The 20789-nt window shown below is 42.7% G+C and overlaps 1 protein-coding gene across 1 annotated transcript; it reads right to left on the minus strand.

Annotated features, from left to right (window-relative positions):
- Positions 1-9719: 9719 nt before the first annotated feature.
- Positions 9720-18835, minus strand: LOC148044012 (uncharacterized). The gene is made up of 5 exons (XM_087722520.1): positions 18760-18835; positions 13906-14094; positions 12218-12295; positions 11391-11618; positions 9720-9766 (listed from the first exon to the last, which is right to left on the minus strand). Exons 1-5 carry the CDS (start codon positions 18833-18835, stop codon positions 9720-9722), a joined length of 618 nt encoding a protein of 205 aa, XP_087578646.1.
- Between the last annotated feature and the right edge of the window lie 1954 nt (positions 18836-20789).

A 20789-nucleotide genomic window follows, 5' to 3' on the forward strand; every position in this document is an offset into this window, starting at 1 on the left:
TGGATCTATCATGCTGCTTTACTTTTTTTTACTTTTTTTTTCAGTTTCTGCTCTTGTTTTGACTATGTAAGAAATCCATTTTTGAATGCTTTCTTCTTTGTGATTTTAGAAAACTTGGAAACCCTATTTTATAAAAAGGTTTAATTGTTCCAAAATGCCTCCATGGGTGGCAGCAGAGGTGGCTTGCTACCGGTTCGGCCCGTTTCAGCCGAACCAGTAGTGGGATTCAGGTCTGGGTCACAGAACCGGCTGCGACCCAGGCCTGCCACGCCCCTGAACCGGTTCCCTACCCCGCCTGGGCCGAGGATACCATGACAAAGTACCGGCCCTCTTGAAGGGCCAGAAGCCAAGATCATCCCCACCGGAGAACACTGGAATTGGTCTGCTAAAATGAATGAAGAGGAAAGAATTTTTTAATATTTAGCTTTTGCCCATGGAGGCTTTCAGCTGCACTATTTGATTTCTACCTTTTAACAAGAAATATGTTTTATATTGTCAGATACCCTGACAATTAAATGGGGAGGGGAATCTTTATTCTTGCAATCTTTAGAATCTGAAAATTTTAAGTGAAAGTTTAAAAAGTTGTCTCTGTGTGTGTGTGTGTGTGTCTGTGTCAGCTTCTGCTTTGCTATCGCTTCAGCTGCCATGAAACGGGGAGGGAGGGCATGGTATTTGGGAGGGGGTTACTCATTGTGCTGGAGGAAGGTTCTGGAGTTCACCGACTGATTGGACTACGCATGCGTGGGTGTTTCCCGCCAGGACTAACGGCACTGACATTCCATCTTCGTGATGCCTTTTGAAGTTATCTCACACCTGACACTTGGAAGACTTATGATTGGACTGAGACTATGATGCCAAGGGGTGGGGAATGGGCTATTCTATATATCAATTGCTTTCGCGCCTAATTAATCAGATTTCGCTACGCTTTGCCTTTAATCATTCTTAATTAGTAAAAGTACACTTGATTTCCTCACATGGAGTCTCGTGGTCTTTCTTTCCTAATTAATTAATGAAGAGGATCTGACAGTCTGTGTGTCAGTGGTGGGTTACAGGCGGTACGCCCCGGTATGGGCATACCGGAGCCTGCCCGGAGCACCGGGTACCGTTCTGGTACAGTGCTCCAGAGGGCCCACCCACCTGCCCGAGCTCCTTACCTGTCCTTTAAGCCTTTAGCGCTCCCGCGCATGCGCATGGTGCGTACGGCGCCTGCACGATGCTCCGCCGAGCAGCTGTAGCATCATGGAGGCTTGCAGAGGTGTCCCAGGCAGGTACGATGCATGCGTATGCCACGCGCGTCCATGTGGGTGACGCCGGGCCAGTTCCCACCGTACCGGTTGGAATGGGCTCCGGAACCCACCACTGGTCTCTGTGTTTGTGTGTGTGTATGTGTATGTGTACGTGTATGTATATGTCAGAGGTGGGTTCCTACCGGTTCTCACCAGTTCGCTGGAACTGGTAGTGGAAATGGTGACTGGGTCTCTGAACTGGTCGGGATGGCATTCTCGCCACACTCCCGAACCGGTTCCCCAATCACTGCAGCGTCTTTTTTGACCTTTAAAAATGTTCTGCGCATGCACAGACCTATTTATAGGCAATTGCACATGCGCACCCCTGGTATATGTTTGTGTTAGTGTTTGTGTGTTTGTGTGTTTGTGTGTTTATGTGTTTATGTGTTTATGTGTTTATGTGTTTATGTGTTTATGTGTTTATGTGTTTATGTGTTTATGTGTTTATGTGTTTATGTGTTTATGTGTTTATGTGTTTATGTGTTTATGTGTTTATGTTTATGCATATATATAAGTGGGACAAAGCCCATAATCCAACCTTATTTTAATACAATACAATAAGAGTTGGAAGGGACCTTGGAGGTCTTCTAGTCCAACCCCCTGCCTAGGCAGGAAACCCTATACCGTTTCTGACAAATTTTAATCATTGATTTGATATAAGGAAATGGAAGTGTGAGCTATTTGTTAGCTATATGAAGCTAAAAGTAAAGAGAATCTCGTGTTTTTATTATAATCTTTCATATTCTATTTTGATAATAGATTACTATTAAACTCTTTGCATCTCTAAATCATAGTATTTTATTTTCAGAAAAATAACTGCTTGATCTTTCTCAGTGGCTTGTGCCCTCTGATCTACTTGATCTTTTTTGAAATGTATGGATTCTGGATTCTGTCGTGTTATTTTATAGCCTATCCACGACGCAGTTTCTATTGTCACTCTATGACTATAAAGAATAACATTTTAAATGCTTTCATTTCATTTCATTTATTATATTTATATGCCGCCCTTTTCCCCTGAAGGGGACTCGTCTTTCTGTGGGTTCTTAAGAAAATTTGGAAACCCTGTTTTATAAAATGTGCAATTGTTCCAGAATGCCTTAGCAGATGGCAGTCCTTGGAAATCTTTGGTAGGTCTGTGGTAAGAAGAACATGGATCGGAGACCACCAGGAGATCCCAGGACTGTGTAAAAATCTAGCCTCTAAAGCAGTGTTTCTCAACCTTGGCCACTTGAAGATGTCTGGACTTCAACTCCCAGAATTCCCCAGCCAGCTAGGTTGAGAAACACTGCTCTAAAGCATTCTCTGACATTTGGAATGGGAGAATTCATTGCGGCTGACTCACCCCAGCCGACTTGTCCTGGCACCACCACAGCTGACTTGCCACAGCTAACTAACCATGGCCAACTCGCCGCAGGACAATTCAATGTGGGATAACTCCAGGGGTGGGATTCAGCCGGTTCGAACCAGTTCGGACAGTAGCTCCGACAATCAGCTGGGAGCAAACCGGTTCACTCCGACAATCAGGTGCCCCCCCCCTGCGCTATACTGACCTATATCTTCTCAGCTGATTTGTGTGGCAGAGCTTATTGTAGCGCCTCAGTTGTGTTACTCCTCAGCAGTAACGCAGAAGGTAAGTGTCCTTAAAACTGCACATGCATGGGGAGCGTGCAATCACCTGCCAATTACCTCCCTGCGGCCAATTAGATCTCACCGATTGAGCCTCCTCCGTATTCCATCGGCCAGCCAATGCCGGCTGGCAACTACAAGGAGGAGGGCCTTCTCGGTAGTAGCCCCGACCCTTTGGAACGAACTCCCTGTGGAGATTCGTACCCTCACCACCGTCCAGGCCTTCCGCACAGCCTTGAAGAACTGGCTAGCCCGTCAGGCCTGGGGACAAGGATAGTTGCCCCTCCCGAATGATGAATGTATGTTGCTTATTACTTTTATTATATGTGTCCATGTCATTGTTGTATTTCCCCTCCCTGATTTTATGTGAGCCGCCCTGAGTCCCCTCAGGGAAAAGGGCGGCCTACAAATGTTAATAAAATAAAATAAAATAAAATAAAATCACCAAACCAGTTGTTAAACTGGCAGGATCCCCACCACTGGATAACTCAAGAGAGGAACAAGTGAATTGGAACCTCGCTTCGAGGACTTCCAAATTGAGAACGTTCAAACCTACAGCAAAATAAGGCTTGTTGTTTATTAGTCTTGTATGCCGCCCACTCCCGGAGGACTCCGGGTGGCTTACAATAAAAAGGGGAAGGGAATAAATAAGACAAACAAACAATTTAAAATACAACAACATTCATAGTTACCGTGGGGCTGGATACTTCAACAGCCCCCCGCCAGCCGGAACAGCCAGGACTTAGTGGCTTTACGGAAGACCGGGAGGGTCGTAAGGGTCCGGATCTCCATGGGGAGCTCGTTCCAGAGGGTCGGAGCTGCAACAGAGAAGGCTCTCCCCCGGGGGGGGGTCGCCAGCCGACATTGGCTGGCAGATGGAATCCGGAGAAGGCCTAGTCTGTGCGATCGAATGGGAGGTAATTGGCAGGAGGCGGTCTCTCAGGTACTCAGGTCCGATGCCATGAAGGGCTTCCAATTCACTTCGCTTCAAGTGAATTGCAAGCCCTTCATCTCTTGGGATGTTAAATCCATCCAAGGCAAACGGAATTCCTATCCTCTATTTTGCCCCAAGCTGACCCAGAATCTCTCTGGGTTTGGATAAATTTCTGTGCTCTCATCCATTTCATGGCCGACAAGAACCATTCATATAGATATTGGATCCGCTGAACTGATAGCGGCGGCAGCAGCGGGAGCCTCCGCCCACCTGCCTGGACGCTTCTGCACGAGCAAACCCGTAGCGCTGGATTTTGAAACCCACCTCTGACCATGTCCAACCACCTGCAATTAGAAATCCTGATTTGATCTTAGAAGATACAGTGCAGATAAAAATGGCTACTCAGCACTTTCCAGGACCTCTGTTGGCATTAAATTGAAGTCAGAAGGGGGCAGCACCATGCCAATTAATTAAACTCACAAGCACCCTTTAAAGGTTTACTAAGAGTAGAAGAGGGAGAACAGCAGAAAAAGAATGTAAGGGAGAGGCAGAATAGAGAACAGGGAGGGAGAATGAGAGGGAGAGGACCCCCGTACAAAGGCTACCCCCAAAAGCCCGAAGCAGATTCCTGGTCCTGACAAAACCCCTTTTATTAAATGAATGAGCAGCTAAGAAATCAGGTTCAACTTGGGAGTGAAGCCACAGGTGGATGGTGAATGCCCCCTCCCATAGGAAATAAAAGAGGAGCGAAAGGGGAGGGGGCTTTTGCAGAAAGCAATTTGTTTGTTCATTCAAGAGCCGAGGTGGCGCAGTGGTTAAATGCAGCACTGCAGTTCAGCAGTTTGGCTGTTCAAATCCCACCAGGCTCAAGGTGGACTCAGCCTTCCATCCTTCCGAGATGGGTAAAATGAGGACCCAGATTGTTGTTGGGGGCAATATGCTGACTCTGTAAACCGCTTAGAGAGGGCTGAAAGCCCTATAAAGCGGTATATAAGCCTAACTATTGCTATTGCTATTCGTTTCAGGAGTGTGAAGATCTGTCCGTGAATCTCAGAGACTCTGTGCCAAGACTTTCTCTTGCACAGCACTGCGTTTGGACAATATTTACATGGCAGCTTTCCAAGCTAGATAAGGTCTGTGGTCATAAATTCACCTTTGGAAGACTGTTTACCAGGCCTTTGCCGAATATGAATAGGAGAAATCCACTTCCGCTTAATAAAAGGGGTTTTGTCAGGACCAGGAATCTGCTTTGTGCTTTTTGGAAAAAAAATCAAACTCTTTGTTGCCATCAAATGATTGTCTCCAGTTTTGCATTAACCACAAGACAAAATGCCCCGGCAGCGTTTCTCCCCCTCCCCATTTCCCCGAATCTTCTTCATGATATTATCTTTATTCCACCCATTATAAATAAATGATGTTTATGTGACAAGCAGGTGACAGTCAAAAATAAGGAGTCATGTTTGAGGCTTGGTCAACACATCTTCTGTTAAGAGGACCATTCTAGAAAGCAGAGAAGAGATCCTCGGGTCCTCGGACTCTGAATGAAGTATTTTCTACTCTGTCAGTTAGGCAAAGGACAATTCGTTTACAAAGATGACTCAGAACTATAACTGTAACTATGCCATTTCCTGCCAGTTCGGCGGTTCGAATCCCTAGCGCTGCATAACAGAGTGAGCTCCCGTCACTTGTCCCAGCTTCTGCCAAACTAGCAGTTCAAAACCACGTAAAAATGCAAGTAGAAAAATCGGAGCCACCTTTGGTGGGAAGGTAACAGCATTCCGTGCGCCTTCAGTGTTTAGTTATGCCGGCCACATGACAGTGGAGACATCTTTGGACAGCACTGGCTCTTTGGCTTTGAAATGGAGATGAGCACTGCCCCCTAGAGTCAGGAACGACTAACACATATGTGCGAGGGGAACCTTTACCTTTACCTAGGGAAGGTAAGTGAATCCCACCGCTGAAGAGGAGCACTCTAGAAAGCAGAGAAGATATGTTTGAGTCCTCAGACTCCGAATGAAGAATTCCCTACTACATTTATCAGTTAGGAAAAGAACAATTCTTTTACAAAGATTTTTAACAGAAAGTTAATATTTGACATGAAGAACCAAGAAAGAGACACTGAGTTACTTCTAAGTAGCTTCTTTTATTATTCCTCACCTACAGAGAAAAATCCAAAGTAAAGCTAAACTAAACTATGGTTACCAAACTAAAGCAACTATTTGTATCAAGAATGATATGTTCTGAGAATTAGTAAGGAGGCGCCGTCTTAATTCTCTGCCTCTCAACTAAGCTATCTAAACTTCTCCGTCTCTTGGTCCTCTGGAATGCAGCCTCTCCCTTCTGGGAATCCAGACTACGTTCCACCACAATGGTTACTTTTTGTAATAGTCCCTCCTTATAGTTCCATAGCTTAAAACGTTGGTTACACTTTCATTTAATCTCACCAAAAAGAAGACAGAGACTTTTGCTTTAAACAGCCAGTCAGTCTATCAATGATGTTGGTTGGTCATATGAATAAACAAAAAATAATAACAACAAAACCCTGACTCTATAAAGCAAAAATATAGTCACAGTAAAAAATAACAAAAGAAGTTGGTGAAGAATCTGGGCCATCGGAAACTCTTATGGAGAAGTCCTCCTCAAGTCCTCACAGCCAGCTGGAAAGCGAGCAAGAGATCCTCTATAGGAAATGAGATGGTTGGGGGCCATTCCTGAAAAGGCTCTGCAACGTTGGTTTACTTCCAAGGGTGGGTAGCAAACATGGTTTTCAGGAAAGATTTGGAAACCCGTTGGCAGGGTTTCTATAACACATTCAACCGGCTCAGTTAAAAATTCCAAGGGCTTCATTCTTAGAACAAGCTAAGCCTAATCAGCTTTAAACTTAGATTTTTTTTGTGTGGTTTGTTATACAAACTCAGCCTGTTTCGTTCATTTGTGTCTTCGCGTATTGTGTAAACTGCGAAAGTGGGTTAACCAGTAAAAGTTAAGCATGTGGTGTGACCTCAATCATTTCAGGTCATACATGTATATATGAAGCTCTGGATCTTCCATTTCTGTTCATATTTTCCTTCTATAGAACTGAATGACAGAATTATACTGGATACGTATCTTCCCAGGGAGCTTCCTTGTGCCTGCAGAAACATAATAATAATAAATAAATAAATACAGGATTTAAAATTGCCTGCCTTCAGGACAATAGCTGTTTTTTTAATATATGTTTTTATTCTCTTTCTTAAAAAAAAAACACATACAAAACAAAAGCAAGAATGCTTTATCTATTGAGTTGTCCAGCCCCACTTCAGGTTTGTGACTGTCGTGTAATTTTAAACTGTTGTTTATTTTTTTAATATATCCCCCCTCCCTTTTATTGTAAGCCGCCCTGAGTCTCTTTTGAGAGTGGGCGGCATACAAAATCTAATAAATAAATAAATAAGAAGAAAAAAACAACTTTCCTCCATTTCATCAAGCATATCATTTGGTTACAAGTTTTTGTGCATCAATTCTTAAGGTTAAGAATAACATCACTGGTTTTGCGTTAAACATAACTGAATATTTCGCTGTCATTGAGCATTATGTGTTCAAATTACCATTAATATTCTTTCATTTGCAACAACCCTTATTTCCTTGAATTCATCATTATCTATCCAATAACAATGAGTCTTTAAAGTATTATAATATCACCTATCTCCAAGGAGAAAAAGCAGAGATTAGAACAAAGAATTCCCATTAATTTGTACGTGGCATGACAAAACCGCGCTCGACTAAAGCGCGCCCGATTAAACCGCGTCGCTGATGTCATCAACAGGGCGACAACAGCGAGCGCGGAGAAAGAAGGGCGCTTTAAATAGCGCTTTGAAAGCAAGCCGATTCAAGTTAAGGTTAGGGTTAGGTTTAGGGTTAGGTTTAGGGTTAGGTTTAGGGTTAGGTTTAGGGTTAGGTTAAGGGTTAGGGTTAGGGTTAGGGTTAGGGTTAGGGTTAGGGTTAGGGTTAGGGTTAGGTTAAGGGTTAGGGTTAGGTTTAGGGTTAGGTTAAGGGTTAGGATTAGGTTTAGCGTTAGGTTTAGGGTTAGGTTTAGGGTTAGGTTTAGGGTTAGGTTAAGGGTTAGGTTTAGGTTTAGGATTAGGTTTAGGATTAGGTTTAGGGGAGTTAGGTTTAGGTTTAGGGGTTAATTTTAGGTTTAGCATTTACAGCGTGCTTTTTTCTCCGCGCTGTTGTCGCGCTGTGATGACGTCAGCTACGCGGTTTCGTCAAGCGCCCTTTAGTCGAATGCGGTTTTGTGGTGGAACCAATTTGTAATATACATTCATATTTTCAATTGACCATAATGTCACCAATCATCCAGAGTTCCAAGAATAGTTTTCCATTATTAATTATTAGTCCATATAGTGGTTAAGTATTTCAAATCATATGTACATCAATTGTTCCTTACATCATCATTGGTCCTTTTAATATACAAATATCTTTCTAATATAAAATGGTCACTACATACAGTTATACCAAAGTGTTCAAATCATCCCACTCTTATACATTGAGATCATTATTGTCCTTTATATATCATGTGAATAGTGCTCTATATCATAACAAGAAAAGAAAAACTTCATAACAATAACTATAACTTTCTATTACTACATAAGTAAACAGTTTCATTCCCAGGTTTTTTTAATCTAACCATTGGTAAAACAAATCCCATACTTTATAATATTGCTAGGACGATAGCTTTAAAGTACTACTAGGCAGTGCTCGGCTTACAACTGGCTGCTTAATGACTGTTCAAAGTTACAATAGACCTCCCCAGAGCTACTTATGAACCATTTTTGAAGTTACAGTCAGAGGTGGGATTCAGCCGGTTCGGACAGCTTGATGTCACCAGGATGTTAATTTTACATCTTGTTCACTGAACTGGCAGTTGTAAGGACTGCCTGGCCCCACCAACCCCTCACCTTCCAGGAGTATCCAAGAAACCCATTTCAGAGGCCAGGTAACTGCAGGGCCCACACGGAGGCTCTGGTAGGGCGAAAAATGGGCCTCCCAGAAGTTCTGGAAATCGGAAACAGGCCAGTTTCTGGCCTCTGAAGGGCCCTCCGGAGCCAGGGGGAGGCAGTTTTTGCCCTCCCAGAGGCTTGAGGAAAGCGTCTGGAGCAGTGTTTCTCAACCTTGGCAACTTGAAGATGTCTGGACTTCAACTCCCAGAATTCCCCAGCTGGCTGGGGAATTCTGGGAGTTGAAGTCCAGACATCTTCAAGTTGCCAAGGTTGAGAAACACTGGTCTGGAGCCTGGGGAAGGCGAAAACAGCCCCCCCGCCCCGCCATGGTGCAGCCACGCCAGTGGTGGGATTCAGCCAGTGCGCACTTATTCGGGAGAACCGGTTGTTAACTTTCTAAGCAGTTCGGAGAACGGGTTGTTGGAAGAAATCTCCTTTTGTTTTTTCCCACTTTACAGGGCTAATCCTGTAAGGAAAGCAGGAAGGAAGCATTCTTGTGCTGTTTCTAGCCTCATCTTTATTGCCCTGCTTACAGAAACTGCCTTTCCAGTTAACCCTTATTACCATTGTAACAACTAAGGCGAAGTGCCCATCAACCTGAGTGACATTGACTTGGCCACGCCCACATGATCACAGGGCCACCGAGCCCCTCCTACCCAGCTGGTCATTAGGGCAGAGAACTGGTTGGTAAATTATTTGAATCCCACCACTGAGCCACGCCCACCATGGCCACACCCACCCAGCAACCGGGCAAAGAGCCCATTGCTGAAATTTTTGAAACCTTCTCCGTGTTAGGGGTGTTGGGGGAAATTTGTGAAAAGATGTACATTTTTGTTTACATCTCACATGTCATTGAAAGTTACCTGGAGCTCTTCAGCTGGCAAGGAACCTTTATAAAATGAAGACCATCATCCCTGCAGCCAGAATGAATAAAATAGCTAAGAGAGGAAGAGGAAAAAAAGGAAAGCCATAAATTTCATGGTAACTAAATGAAACAGTCACATCCCACTTCCTCAATATCACCATGTGGGAATGAACATGGTCTAGAGATGACGTCACAAGGCTAGAAACCAGGAGATGTGAGTTCTAGTCTCACCTGAGTTACGAAAGCCATTGGGGTGACTTCAGACCAATCACCAGGAGACTCTGAGTTCCAGTCCCGCCTTAGGCATGAAAGCCATCTAGGTGTCTTTGGGGTGGGTGGGGTCCCTCTCTCTCAGCCCAACCCAGTTCACAGAGCGGTTATTTTGGGGAAAATAAGAGGTGAAAGGAATATTAAGCATTTTCACCACTTTGTGTTATTTATAAAAATAATAAATGCAGGAGATAAATAGTAGATAGATAGATAGATGGATGGATGGATGGATGGATGGATGGATGGATGGATGGATGGACAGTTAGACAGATAGACGGATGGATGGATAGACAGATATACAGATAGCTGGATGGATGGATGGACAGTAAGACAGAGAGACAGATGATAGATGATATGATAGATGATGGATGGATGGATGGATGGATGGATGGATGGATGGATGGATGGATGGATAGATGGATGGACAGTTAGACAGACAGACAGATGATAGATTGATGGATGGATGGATGGATAGACAGATAGATAAATAGATAGATAGATGAATAGATGGATAGACGGATGGATGGATGAATGAATAGATGATAGATAGATGGATGGATGGATGGATGGATGGATGGATGGATGGATGGATGGACAGTTAGACAGACAGACAGATGATAGATTGATGGATGGATGGATGGATAGACAGATAGATAAATAGATAGATAGATGAATAGATGGATAGACGGATGGATGGATGAATGAATAGATGATAGATAGATGGATGGATGGATGGATGGATGGATGGATGGATAGATAGATGGATGGATGGATGGATGGATGGATGGATGGATGGATGGATGGATGGATGGATGGATGAATAGATGATAGATAGATGGATGGATGGATGGATGGATGGATAGATAGATAGATGAATAGATGGATAGATGGATGGATGGATGAATGAATAGATGATAGATGGATGGATGGATGGATGGATGGATAGATAGATAGATAGATAGATGTATAGACAGATGGATGGATGGATGGATGAATAGATGATAGATAGATGGATGGATGGATGGATGGATGGATAGATAGATAGATAGATAGATAGATAGATAGATAGATAGATAGATAGATAGATAACTGGTAGGTAGGTAGAGATATAGAAATAGATAATAGATAAATGTCTTTGTTCCAATTTCACTACCTCTTTTCATTAGTATTAATGGTACATCAAAATACAGTTTTAGTTATGCAGACGTGAGGTTTGGTGGTACCTTCAATGACAACCTCCTTTATCAGGCAGAAGCCTCCATATGAAGGTGCAAATGAAGTTGGTACCCCAAGTAATCGGCGATACCGACTCAACGCCAACTGCGCCACAGATTTTGTTGCTTCCCAGTTTACATGGCCTGTAAACTCTCTTTTTTTCAAACTTCAGGACTAAAGGATGCAGCAGATGTCTTCCACCGGCCTCTTACCTGGATTGAGACACTGCTTCCCCGAGGGCCAGTGGACACAATCGGTGCTTTCTAGCTTTGAGCTGGACCAAACCGCAATTCCGGTAGAGTTCTCACATGTCATGATACCATTGATGGGAGCCTCTGCTTGAGATTCATTCAAGCCTTTAAATTTCAGTTCTTGTCCCACTTTATACTTCATCACTTTAACAGTGGTGTGCTTCAATGGGACAGGAGGTCCGCAAAATCCTATTTGGGGGGAGGGGCAAAGAGAAAATGAGAGGACCGCCTCCCCAAATACGGACAACCCTAAATTCATCAGAGTTTAGCCAGTGACTCAACGTGACAGTCAGAGCAGGATAAATTTACTTACTGATCCATCGTCCTTAGAGAAGTTGGTGATGTAATAATATTACTCAGCTGGATAATTTAACAGGATGATAGATGGGCAAGAACATTTAATTAGGGACAATGGCAGAGGAAACATAGGCTGATTGAAATTGTAGAGACTAGATCGAATCTATCCAAATTGTTGTGTCTTCACATAACATGCTAATTCACACTTAACGAAATGTTATTGTTGCATTCACTATCTCGCAACCCCATTAGAGCACGGTGCAATGGCCTACCGTATTTTTCAGAGTATAATACAAACCTTTCGCCCTCAAAAACGCTGAAAATCTGGGTGCATCTTATACACTGAATACATTTTTGGCCTCCCAAAACCAACGTCCTCAAACTTTGTTGCATGAATGGAATTCATTGGTTTGGGCTCAGATGGGTCCATACAGATAATTAATTTGCTATTATTGCAAGTGGTGTTTCAACAAGAAAATACTTGGAGTTACCTTCTATGGCTGTTGGGTTGCTGGTACTGATTTGGGGCCCAATGGAACTAGTCTCCCATTTTCCGGTGGAAGGCAGCGCTGAAAGAAAACCAACCAAAATTGGGTCAATATGGGTGTGTCTCGGTACACCCAATATCGCTCGCGCGGCTGCATTCTGGACTAGCTGTAGTCTCCGAACGCTTTTCAGGGGTAGCCCCATGTAGAGCGCATTGCAATACTCCAGCCTTCCCCTTCTCTTTCCCCTCTCCCAACTTTCCTACTATTTTCTTTTGTATTTTTATATTTTACAGTATTAATACATCAACACACTAAAAAATATTACACATAAACTGCGCAGTTGGAGTAGTCATAGCTCCCCGAAGAAGCAGACACACACTTCCTGGAGACAGTAGAAGATAACCACAATGTTTTTCCTACAGTGATGATATCAGCTTCACGATTGTCTGATAAAGAATTAGTGGGGGGGGGGGGTGTTTCTCACTGTAGCAAGTTCAGAAGTCTGGGGGCAGGTGGAAAAATGTGCCACCACCCATGTTGGTCCACGTTAGCCTTACGCAGCTGTTGGTGTGTTGCCTGTCTTTTAACCAAGCCCCCAAACTTTTGAGAATTGGTAAGAAGGGGAGCCAGATAAAACCTACCGTTGGGCAGATATTCTTATCAAACTAGGGGAGCCAGATAAAACCTACCGTTGGGCAGATATTCTTATCAAACTAGCCACTTTTTTTTTCTTTTGCTCAGATCTTTTTCAGATCCGTGGCTCTATGCATAAAAGTTGAGAAATAATGCAAGATGGGTGTGGCTTGATAAATTAGAGCTGAAATTTGTGTAGAAAGTCAGCACCTACCCTCCCAAAAGAAGGAAATATTTTAAGGAATATATATATATATATATTTTAAAAAGGAAAATTCTTATATTTCTCTAAAAGAGAAATGGTGAAACATGCTCTTGGAGGCAGGAAGCAGCCTCCAAGTCTTTCTTAATAGTCCCAGCAGGAGCCAGCTGAGTCCAGCTCTTAGAAATGCAGATGTGGTAATCCATTCAAAGACAGGATATTTTGAAAGAGAGGCAGAATGATAGGATTAGGAGCAGCCATCACCCAAGATCAGGGGTGGGATTGAAAAATGTTAGCAACTGGTCCTCTGCCATCGACCATGCCCATGGTGGTTCTGCTTCCTCATTAAACCTTCTTTCCAATCAGCCTCCATGTTTCCGTCGTCTTTCTCCCAGCTTGGAACTGAACCAGTTGGATATTTCTTCCCAAAGTTTCTGTGATTCATTTAACAACTGCTCTTAGTTCACTTTAACTTTGGCAAGAAAGGTCAGAAAACTCACGTCACGACTTCTTAAGGGGTTGCCGTTGCAATAGAAATTTGAAGTTTGCCATGTCCAGGCTTCACTCTGGTCCGTGCCTGACACAGATGCCGCTGAGCCCTGATTGGCTGAGAAGAAACGGGCACCACTGTATAAGGAGCTGTCAAAAGGCTGACAGCTGCTGCTTTTGTCAAACTAGTCCTAACGGTTAGCCTCCGATGCTAGCAATAAAGACTGTTAGCTTTTATCATTTGCCTCGCTTCAGTATGTAAGTCCCCTCGCACTGGGACATAACGAAGTTCATTTGTGGTCATATGTCGAGGACTAACTCTATTCCCCAGGCTACCAAAAGGCTTCTCAGCAATCCCACCTCTTACCTATGCAAAGTGGTTTGGATATGTCCATCCATTGAGCAACTCCAGAAATCTTTTTGCATCTGATAATGTTACTTACTCCTGCTGCTCTCTGGGAGCCGGGATTGCAATAATATCGAGCCCAGGTACCCACGACATACCGATCTATGTGATACTCTGCAAATTTAGTTGTATCGGGTTCAGGACATTCATCTGTAAATTAAAAAAGAGAGAAACTATAAACAAAACCAGCCTGTCAGCCTGAAAGGCCAAGTTGGATGGATCCATTACATTCTTCCACCCTTCTTCCAGAATGGGAAAGATCCAAGGAAGCAGAAGCCCCTTCATATCATTCCTTAGGACAGGCATCTTCACCGCCTAGGCCGTGGATTGGTCCCGGGCCGTGATGGCAGAGGTGGGTTGCTTAAGGTGACCAGATGTCCCGATTTCGGCGGGACAGTCACAATTTCTAACAATTTGTTCCGTGTCCCGGGGCGTTTTAAAATGTCCCGATTTTCTGGCTTCATGTTGAAAGCCCAGTGGATTTGCTTAAGAAATCCTAACCGGGGCAAGACAAAAGACACTCTGTCTAACTAACCTCTCTCTCTGTCTCAGTACTTTCATTGAAGATATAATTAAAACTTAAAGCAAGAAAACGGACCCCCCCCCATGCCCTTTTACCTCATTTTATAAGAAAAAATGACCCAGTGCCATAGAGCTCCAGGAAATACATTGGCTAGAGAAGTCGTGAGTGTTCCTTCCTGGATTTTACGGAGGGGAGGGGCACGGAGGTTGGAGGTCGGCTCGTGTGGAAAAAATGGTGGCAAAGTTTCTTTGAAAAATATTTCCCTGGGACTAATAATTTCACCATTTTAATTTGCTCAGTTCTTTGTATTAACATCTACATCATTCTGGATTGACTTGGAGTGTCTGCCTGCTGGTAAGTGAGCTGGGTTTTTTTCTTTTATTTTTTTTAATGTTTTAAAATAATATTTTATTTATTGTGCATAGGATTTTTTAAAATAGTTTTATTCTGTGTGGATTCTTTTTTTAAATTGTCTTAGACTATTTAAAAAAAGATTCTATCCAAAATACAAAATACCAGCTGCAGTTATTCACTTAAGAACTGTGGCAAGAAAGGTGGTATAGTGACCAAAGTTACAATGGCATTGAAAAAAGTGACTGATGACCATTTTTCACACTTAGCGACCATTTTCACACTTAGCTACCATTGCAGCATCCTCATGGTCACGTGATCAAAATTGTGATGTTTGGCAACAGTTACAATTTATATTTGTAAATTGTAGTTATGTTGAAATAAAAAAAATATTACAATACTATTTTTGTGTTATATGAAAAATTTTGTTGCTCCGTATAAAATTTTTAATCAAGGCCCCCCCCCCCCCGGTCAAAGGTGTCCCTCTTTACCAATCTGAAAATCTGGTCATCTTAGGGTTGCTGCTGGTTCGGCCCAGTTCAGCCGAACCGGTAGTGGCCCGGAGCAGCTGAGAGGGAACCGATACAGTGGCTTTTTTGGCACACTTGCCCGCCGGTGCTCTCTACCTGTTTTTATGGCAAAAGGCAAATTGCACACGAACACAGCATGTGGCACCTGTGCGAGCTCCGACAATCAGCTGGTTGTCACAGGGCCGGTGGATCACGCACACATGCGAACAGAAGCCTCACACGCACGATCAGCAAACCAGTAGTGAAGGTAAGTGCAACCCACCACTGCGTAGCCTGTTAGGAATCAGGCCGAACAGGTGAAGGTGAGTGGCAGGTGTATGTGCAGGATTTAGGTTGCATGTTTCTCCTTCCACCGCCAATTTGTGGGTAAAAAATGTCTTCTAGAAAATTGGTCCCTGGTGTTAAAAATGGTGGGGACCTCCTCTGCCTTATTTTTTTTTATTCTTCTTCTCATCTCTCCTATTACCTATCTCCCTTTCTACTTATGACAATAACTTTGTTGCTTGGGTCTTTACGATTATATATATATATATGTGTGTGTGTGTGTGTGTTATTTGTGCTGATATATATATAGAGCACAGGTTCGATTCCCAGTAAAGATATGGCTAGCTGATGAGAGCTAAATAGCTTGAAATAGATCTATACTAGTCTTCCTTTATTTATTTATCAGCACAAATAAAAACACACACATATATATATATATATATATATATATATATATATATATATATATATATATATATATATATATATATATATATATATATTCCCTTCAAAATTAATTTCATGTCCTGTAGCTTTAAGGTGCTGGAAAAGGAAGAAAGTTTTTTCTTTTTTTCTTACTGCATTCTGTGATGTGTGCATTTATTCTCCTGTTCATTTGTCCTATATATGTTGCAGGACAGATTTTGCATGGTATATATATGTACATACATACATACATATATATATACACATACATACACACACACACACACACACACACACATACATATATATATATCTTATGTAAATATATATAGCTCTTATATAAATATTGCACACACATACACACACACACACACACACACACAGACACAGACACACACACAGACACACACACACACAGACACACACACACACACACACACACACACACACACACACACACACATATATATATATATATTGTATTTGTGCTGATAAATAAATAAAGGGAGGGAGACTAGTATAGATCTATTTCAAGCTATTTAGCTCTCATCAGCTAGCCATACCCTTACTGGGAATCGAACCTGGGCTGTCTCAGTAAGGGTATGGCTAGCTGATGAGAGCTAAATAGCGTGAAATAGATCTATACTAGTCTCCCTTTATTTATTTATCAGCACAAATACAACAATATATATATATATATATATATATATATATATATATATATATATATATATATATATATATATATATATATATATATATATATATATATATATATATATATATATATATATATATATATATATATATTCAAAGATAGTACAATGAAAAAAAACAATCTTCAAGTGAAACCAGCCATGTGCGTAACTAACTCTCACTTTCCATCAAAGTCAGCCACCTTTCTCTCAAGAGTTCAAACAATTCTTTGAAGCTGCTGCTTGATGGAACCACATTTTATCTGCTCCGTAGCTTGCACTTATGTCAGCCAGGTCTTACTTTCAGTCCCTTCCCTTTCACCCAAAGTCATCTCTGTGAACAAAAAAAATGGAAGAACATGCCTTGGGAGACTCCTATCACAAGCCTTGTAGATTTCCTGACTTCTTAATGAGGTTAAGACTCCCTCTTCCCAAAATCAGAAAAGTTAAAGAGGAAAGAAGAAAGAAAGGTTTTTAAAAAAAGCCCACAAGTAATTTCCAAGAACTAGGTAAGTTCTTGTCTTTGGCTTTGTAGCTTAATTCCCTTTTCTTTCTCAATGTTTCTGGTTAATAAAACTCTGGAAATCTACTTTTCTTGTCTGCGGGTGGCTACTAAAGACTTGTCATTAATCAGATGTGGGTTTCCTCCTTCTGAAACTGGATTCCCCATTTCTCCTTGTCCTGCGAAAATACTTGAAATTGTGTTCGAAAGACTATCAGAAACTCCCAACTTGCTGTGGTGGGATCCAACCAGTGTAACAATCGGTTCGCTGAGCGCACACATCTGATTGTCGGAGCGAACCGGTTCGCTCTCAGCTGATTGCCGGAGCTACCGGTTCGCCTGAACCAGTCCAAACTGGCTGAATTACACCCTTGTTCCCAAGGTTGTTGGTTGGAAAGGATAGTGGGGGCTTTTTAAAAAGAAAAAAACATCTAGGAATAAGAAAATTGCAGGGCATGTACTCCCTTATCCAGGTTTCTGGATAGAACAGAATAAGAGTTGGAAGGGACCTTGGAGGTCTTCTAGTCTAACCCTTGCTCAACCAGGAAACTCTATACCATATACCGGTATATAAGTCTAACTGCTATTTCAGGTAAATGATTGTCCAATTTTTCTTCCAGTGATGGAGCATCCACAACTTCTGAAAGCGAACCATTCTACGGTTCTTTCGGAAAATTTCCCATTATTCCTAGGTTGCTTCTCTCCTTCATTAGTTTCCATCCATTGCTTCTTCTGCTTTCAGGTGTCTTTGAAAACGGATTGACACCCCACCTCTTTGTGGCGGCCTCTCAAAGATTGGAAGACTGGTATTCTGTCACCCCCCCTAATCCTTCTCTTCGTTAAACCAGACATAATGCAATTCCAGCAACTGTTCTTCTTCCTATGTTTTATCTTCCAATCCCCTAGTCATCTTTGTGGCTCCTCTCTGCACTCTTTCTAGAGTCTCCACATCTTTATTATCTTTGGTACAGACACCAAAGTTGAATTTACCTTGAGGCTAATTTTACCGTGCATTTCTCTTTCTTTCTCTCTCATTTCCAGTAAAGGGCTGACTCTAGTCTACCCGTGATTTGTGAACTACAATTCCCAGCACCCCTCAGCATGAGACAAACTGATTGATCCTGCTGGAAATGGTAGTTCAGCAGCCAATTCGCTACCAAGAATGGGACAAACTTATTTAATAAACTTTCTATCAGCTAAAAACATCCTCAGGGACAATTAGACCACAAAATACGATTCCAGGAGCGTTGTTCCGTACAAGCAACATTTGTAGATGGATCATGTGAAGCTGCCACCTGATTTGGCTTCCCGGGAGACACGCAACCATTCTCCCATCCTGCCAACTACGACTTAAATCATCTGCAAAAGAAAAAATCATCTTCAATTCTTCGCTTCAGAATTTTGATTTCAATTCACAGGCCACGTTCCGAGACAAATCCACCCACGGGAAATGGGATTCGCTAGAATAGTTTGCCTTCCCTGATTATATTTTCAGAATTGCAAACGGAACACAATTTAACTCACCGTTTCCAGCCCCTTCGCTATATTGAAAAATGCTGCAGGACAGAAGGAGCCCAGACATAAGAAATAAAGCATTCATTGCCTTCTTGAGTTGAAGTTCAGATCAATTTGAAAGGGAGTTTTAGCTCACAAATCCGGTGTCTGTAGATCTCTCTTCTGGAGATCCAGAGCAGGAGGTAGTTTGATCATATCTCGCTAGCTCTATGTCCTTTTCACTCACTCACCCACCCCGCAAGGAGCTGAAATTGAAAACAGGCAGAAGTCCTACTCATCTAGGAAGTTGCATTTTCAAACAATGTTCTTTTAGCTGAGCTACGGTGGAAGGAAGTGGTTGGCCCGTGCGGTTCAAAAACATGACCAACGGAGTGGACAATTTTTACCACCTCTTTTACCAACTCCTAAAAATCAAGAGGCATCTCGCTGAAGTCTGAGAACCAATTTCTTTTGGTCAATTCGTTTGTGTGCTGTGCCAGCGACCAAGAAGGAAAACTGGCACGCCAAAGGACTGTAATATGCAAATAGTAATATTCCTGACTTCATCTTTCAATTCATCCTGCCAACACAGGAAATAACAATTACTGTAGCTTAGGATACAGAAATCTCTGACTTTATACTCTGGCTACCTTTATACTCTGGCTAATTTATACTCTGGCTACCTTTGAATTCCAGCAGAATCAAAGAAGGTCCAATCAGACCAATCAGGTCACCTTTGGGTGATTCCTCTGAAGTCCCATAATTCCCATCCTATAGCCAATAAAGGCTTGGCCAGTCCTAGTTTAGCTGTAGCACTTAGACTTATATACTGCCCAGCAGTTTATAGAGCAGTTTATAGAATCAGCCCACAACAATCCTCATTTTGCCAATCTCAGAAGGATGGGAGGCTGAGTCAACCTTGAGTCCCCTTAGGATCGAACTCCAGGCTATGGGCAGAGTTAGTCTGCAATACTGCCTTCTAACCACTACACCACCACAGTTCCCGAGTGTCATGTCTCCGTCTTCACTCTCCTGAAATGAATGAACAAATGAACGGACGAATGAATTGTTTCCTGCAAAACCCAACTCCCCTTTCGCTCCTCTTATATGTCCTATGGGAGGGGCCATTCAACATCCACCAGTGGCTTTACTCCCACGTCAACCCCGATTTCTGAGCTGTTCTTTTCTTCTGGCAGCTCTGCCCATGCACACACTGGGAACAGGCTCCAGCTGTTCCTCTGCCTCACTGCTGTCCGACTCCGAAGGCAGCTGAGATCTGCCAGACGGCCCTGGCCCCATCTCTGCCTCTGACGCAGAGCCCTCATCAGAGTCTTCCCCAGACTCCAGGACTGGACCATGTTCCTCCCCAACCTCCTCTCTGTCCAACTGTGCTCCATTGGCCACTGACGGGACACAACAGATGGAAGGCCAAAAGAAGAAGGAGACAGCAGAGGATGAGATGGTTAGATAGTGCCATCAACGCAACGAAAATAAATTTGGTCAACTGTGGGAGACGGAGGAGGACAGAGGGCCCTGGTGTGCTGTGGTCCACGGAGTTACAAAGTGTTGGAAATGACTTAGTAACTGAACAACAACAATCTCCTGTTGAATTTTCGTAGGAGTTTTCATTCTGGTCTTCCTTCCGCGCCCCTATACAACTTCACGGAACAAGGCCCACTGTTTGCATAGAAACCAAACAACAACAAAACAGTAGTTGTAGTTGTTTGGCAGTAACAAGGTGGTAAGAACGGTAGTTTTGTGGTTCACCATCTTTGGAGAACCAGCAAATGTGTCAGGATGTGAGGTACCATCCTTTAAAGCCACCCTGCGCTGGTTAGCTTGGTTATTAGTGAGTTATGTGAACACAGCAACTCCTCTTTGCTAATCCAGTTTTAGTGTTAGATATGTGGAATGTTACAAGAGACTATGAGCAGAATAACAGAGCTGGAAGGGACAGATGTTCTAATCCAACCTCCCGCCCTGGAAGGAAACAGTATACCAAATGTTTGTCCAAACTCTTTCTTAAAAACTTCCAGTGTTGGGGCATTCACAACTTCTGG

Source organism: Thamnophis sirtalis, unplaced genomic scaffold (genome assembly GCF_051295495.1).
Source record: "Thamnophis sirtalis isolate CommonGarterSnake01/CBP01778 unplaced genomic scaffold, rThaSir2_p1.2 scaffold_9, whole genome shotgun sequence".
Taxonomy (NCBI): Eukaryota; Metazoa; Chordata; class Lepidosauria; order Squamata; family Natricidae; genus Thamnophis; species Thamnophis sirtalis.

What these genes read in the sequence shown, in the direction of transcription:
- LOC148044012 (XM_087722520.1), bottom strand. Translation starts at nt 18,835, where the DNA reads ATGAATGCTTTATTTCTTATGTCTGGGCTCCTTCTGTCCTGCAGCATT. An exon ending in TAGCGAAGGGGCTGGAAACG is followed by an intron (nt 14,095 to 18,759) that starts GTGAGTTAAATT and finishes TTTAATTTACAG; the next exon opens with ATGAATGTCCTGAACCCGAT. An exon ending in GAAGCAGTGTCTCAATCCAG is followed by an intron (nt 9,767 to 11,390) that starts GTAAGAGGCCGG and finishes TTCCTCTCTTAG; the next exon opens with CTATTTTATTCATTCTGGCT.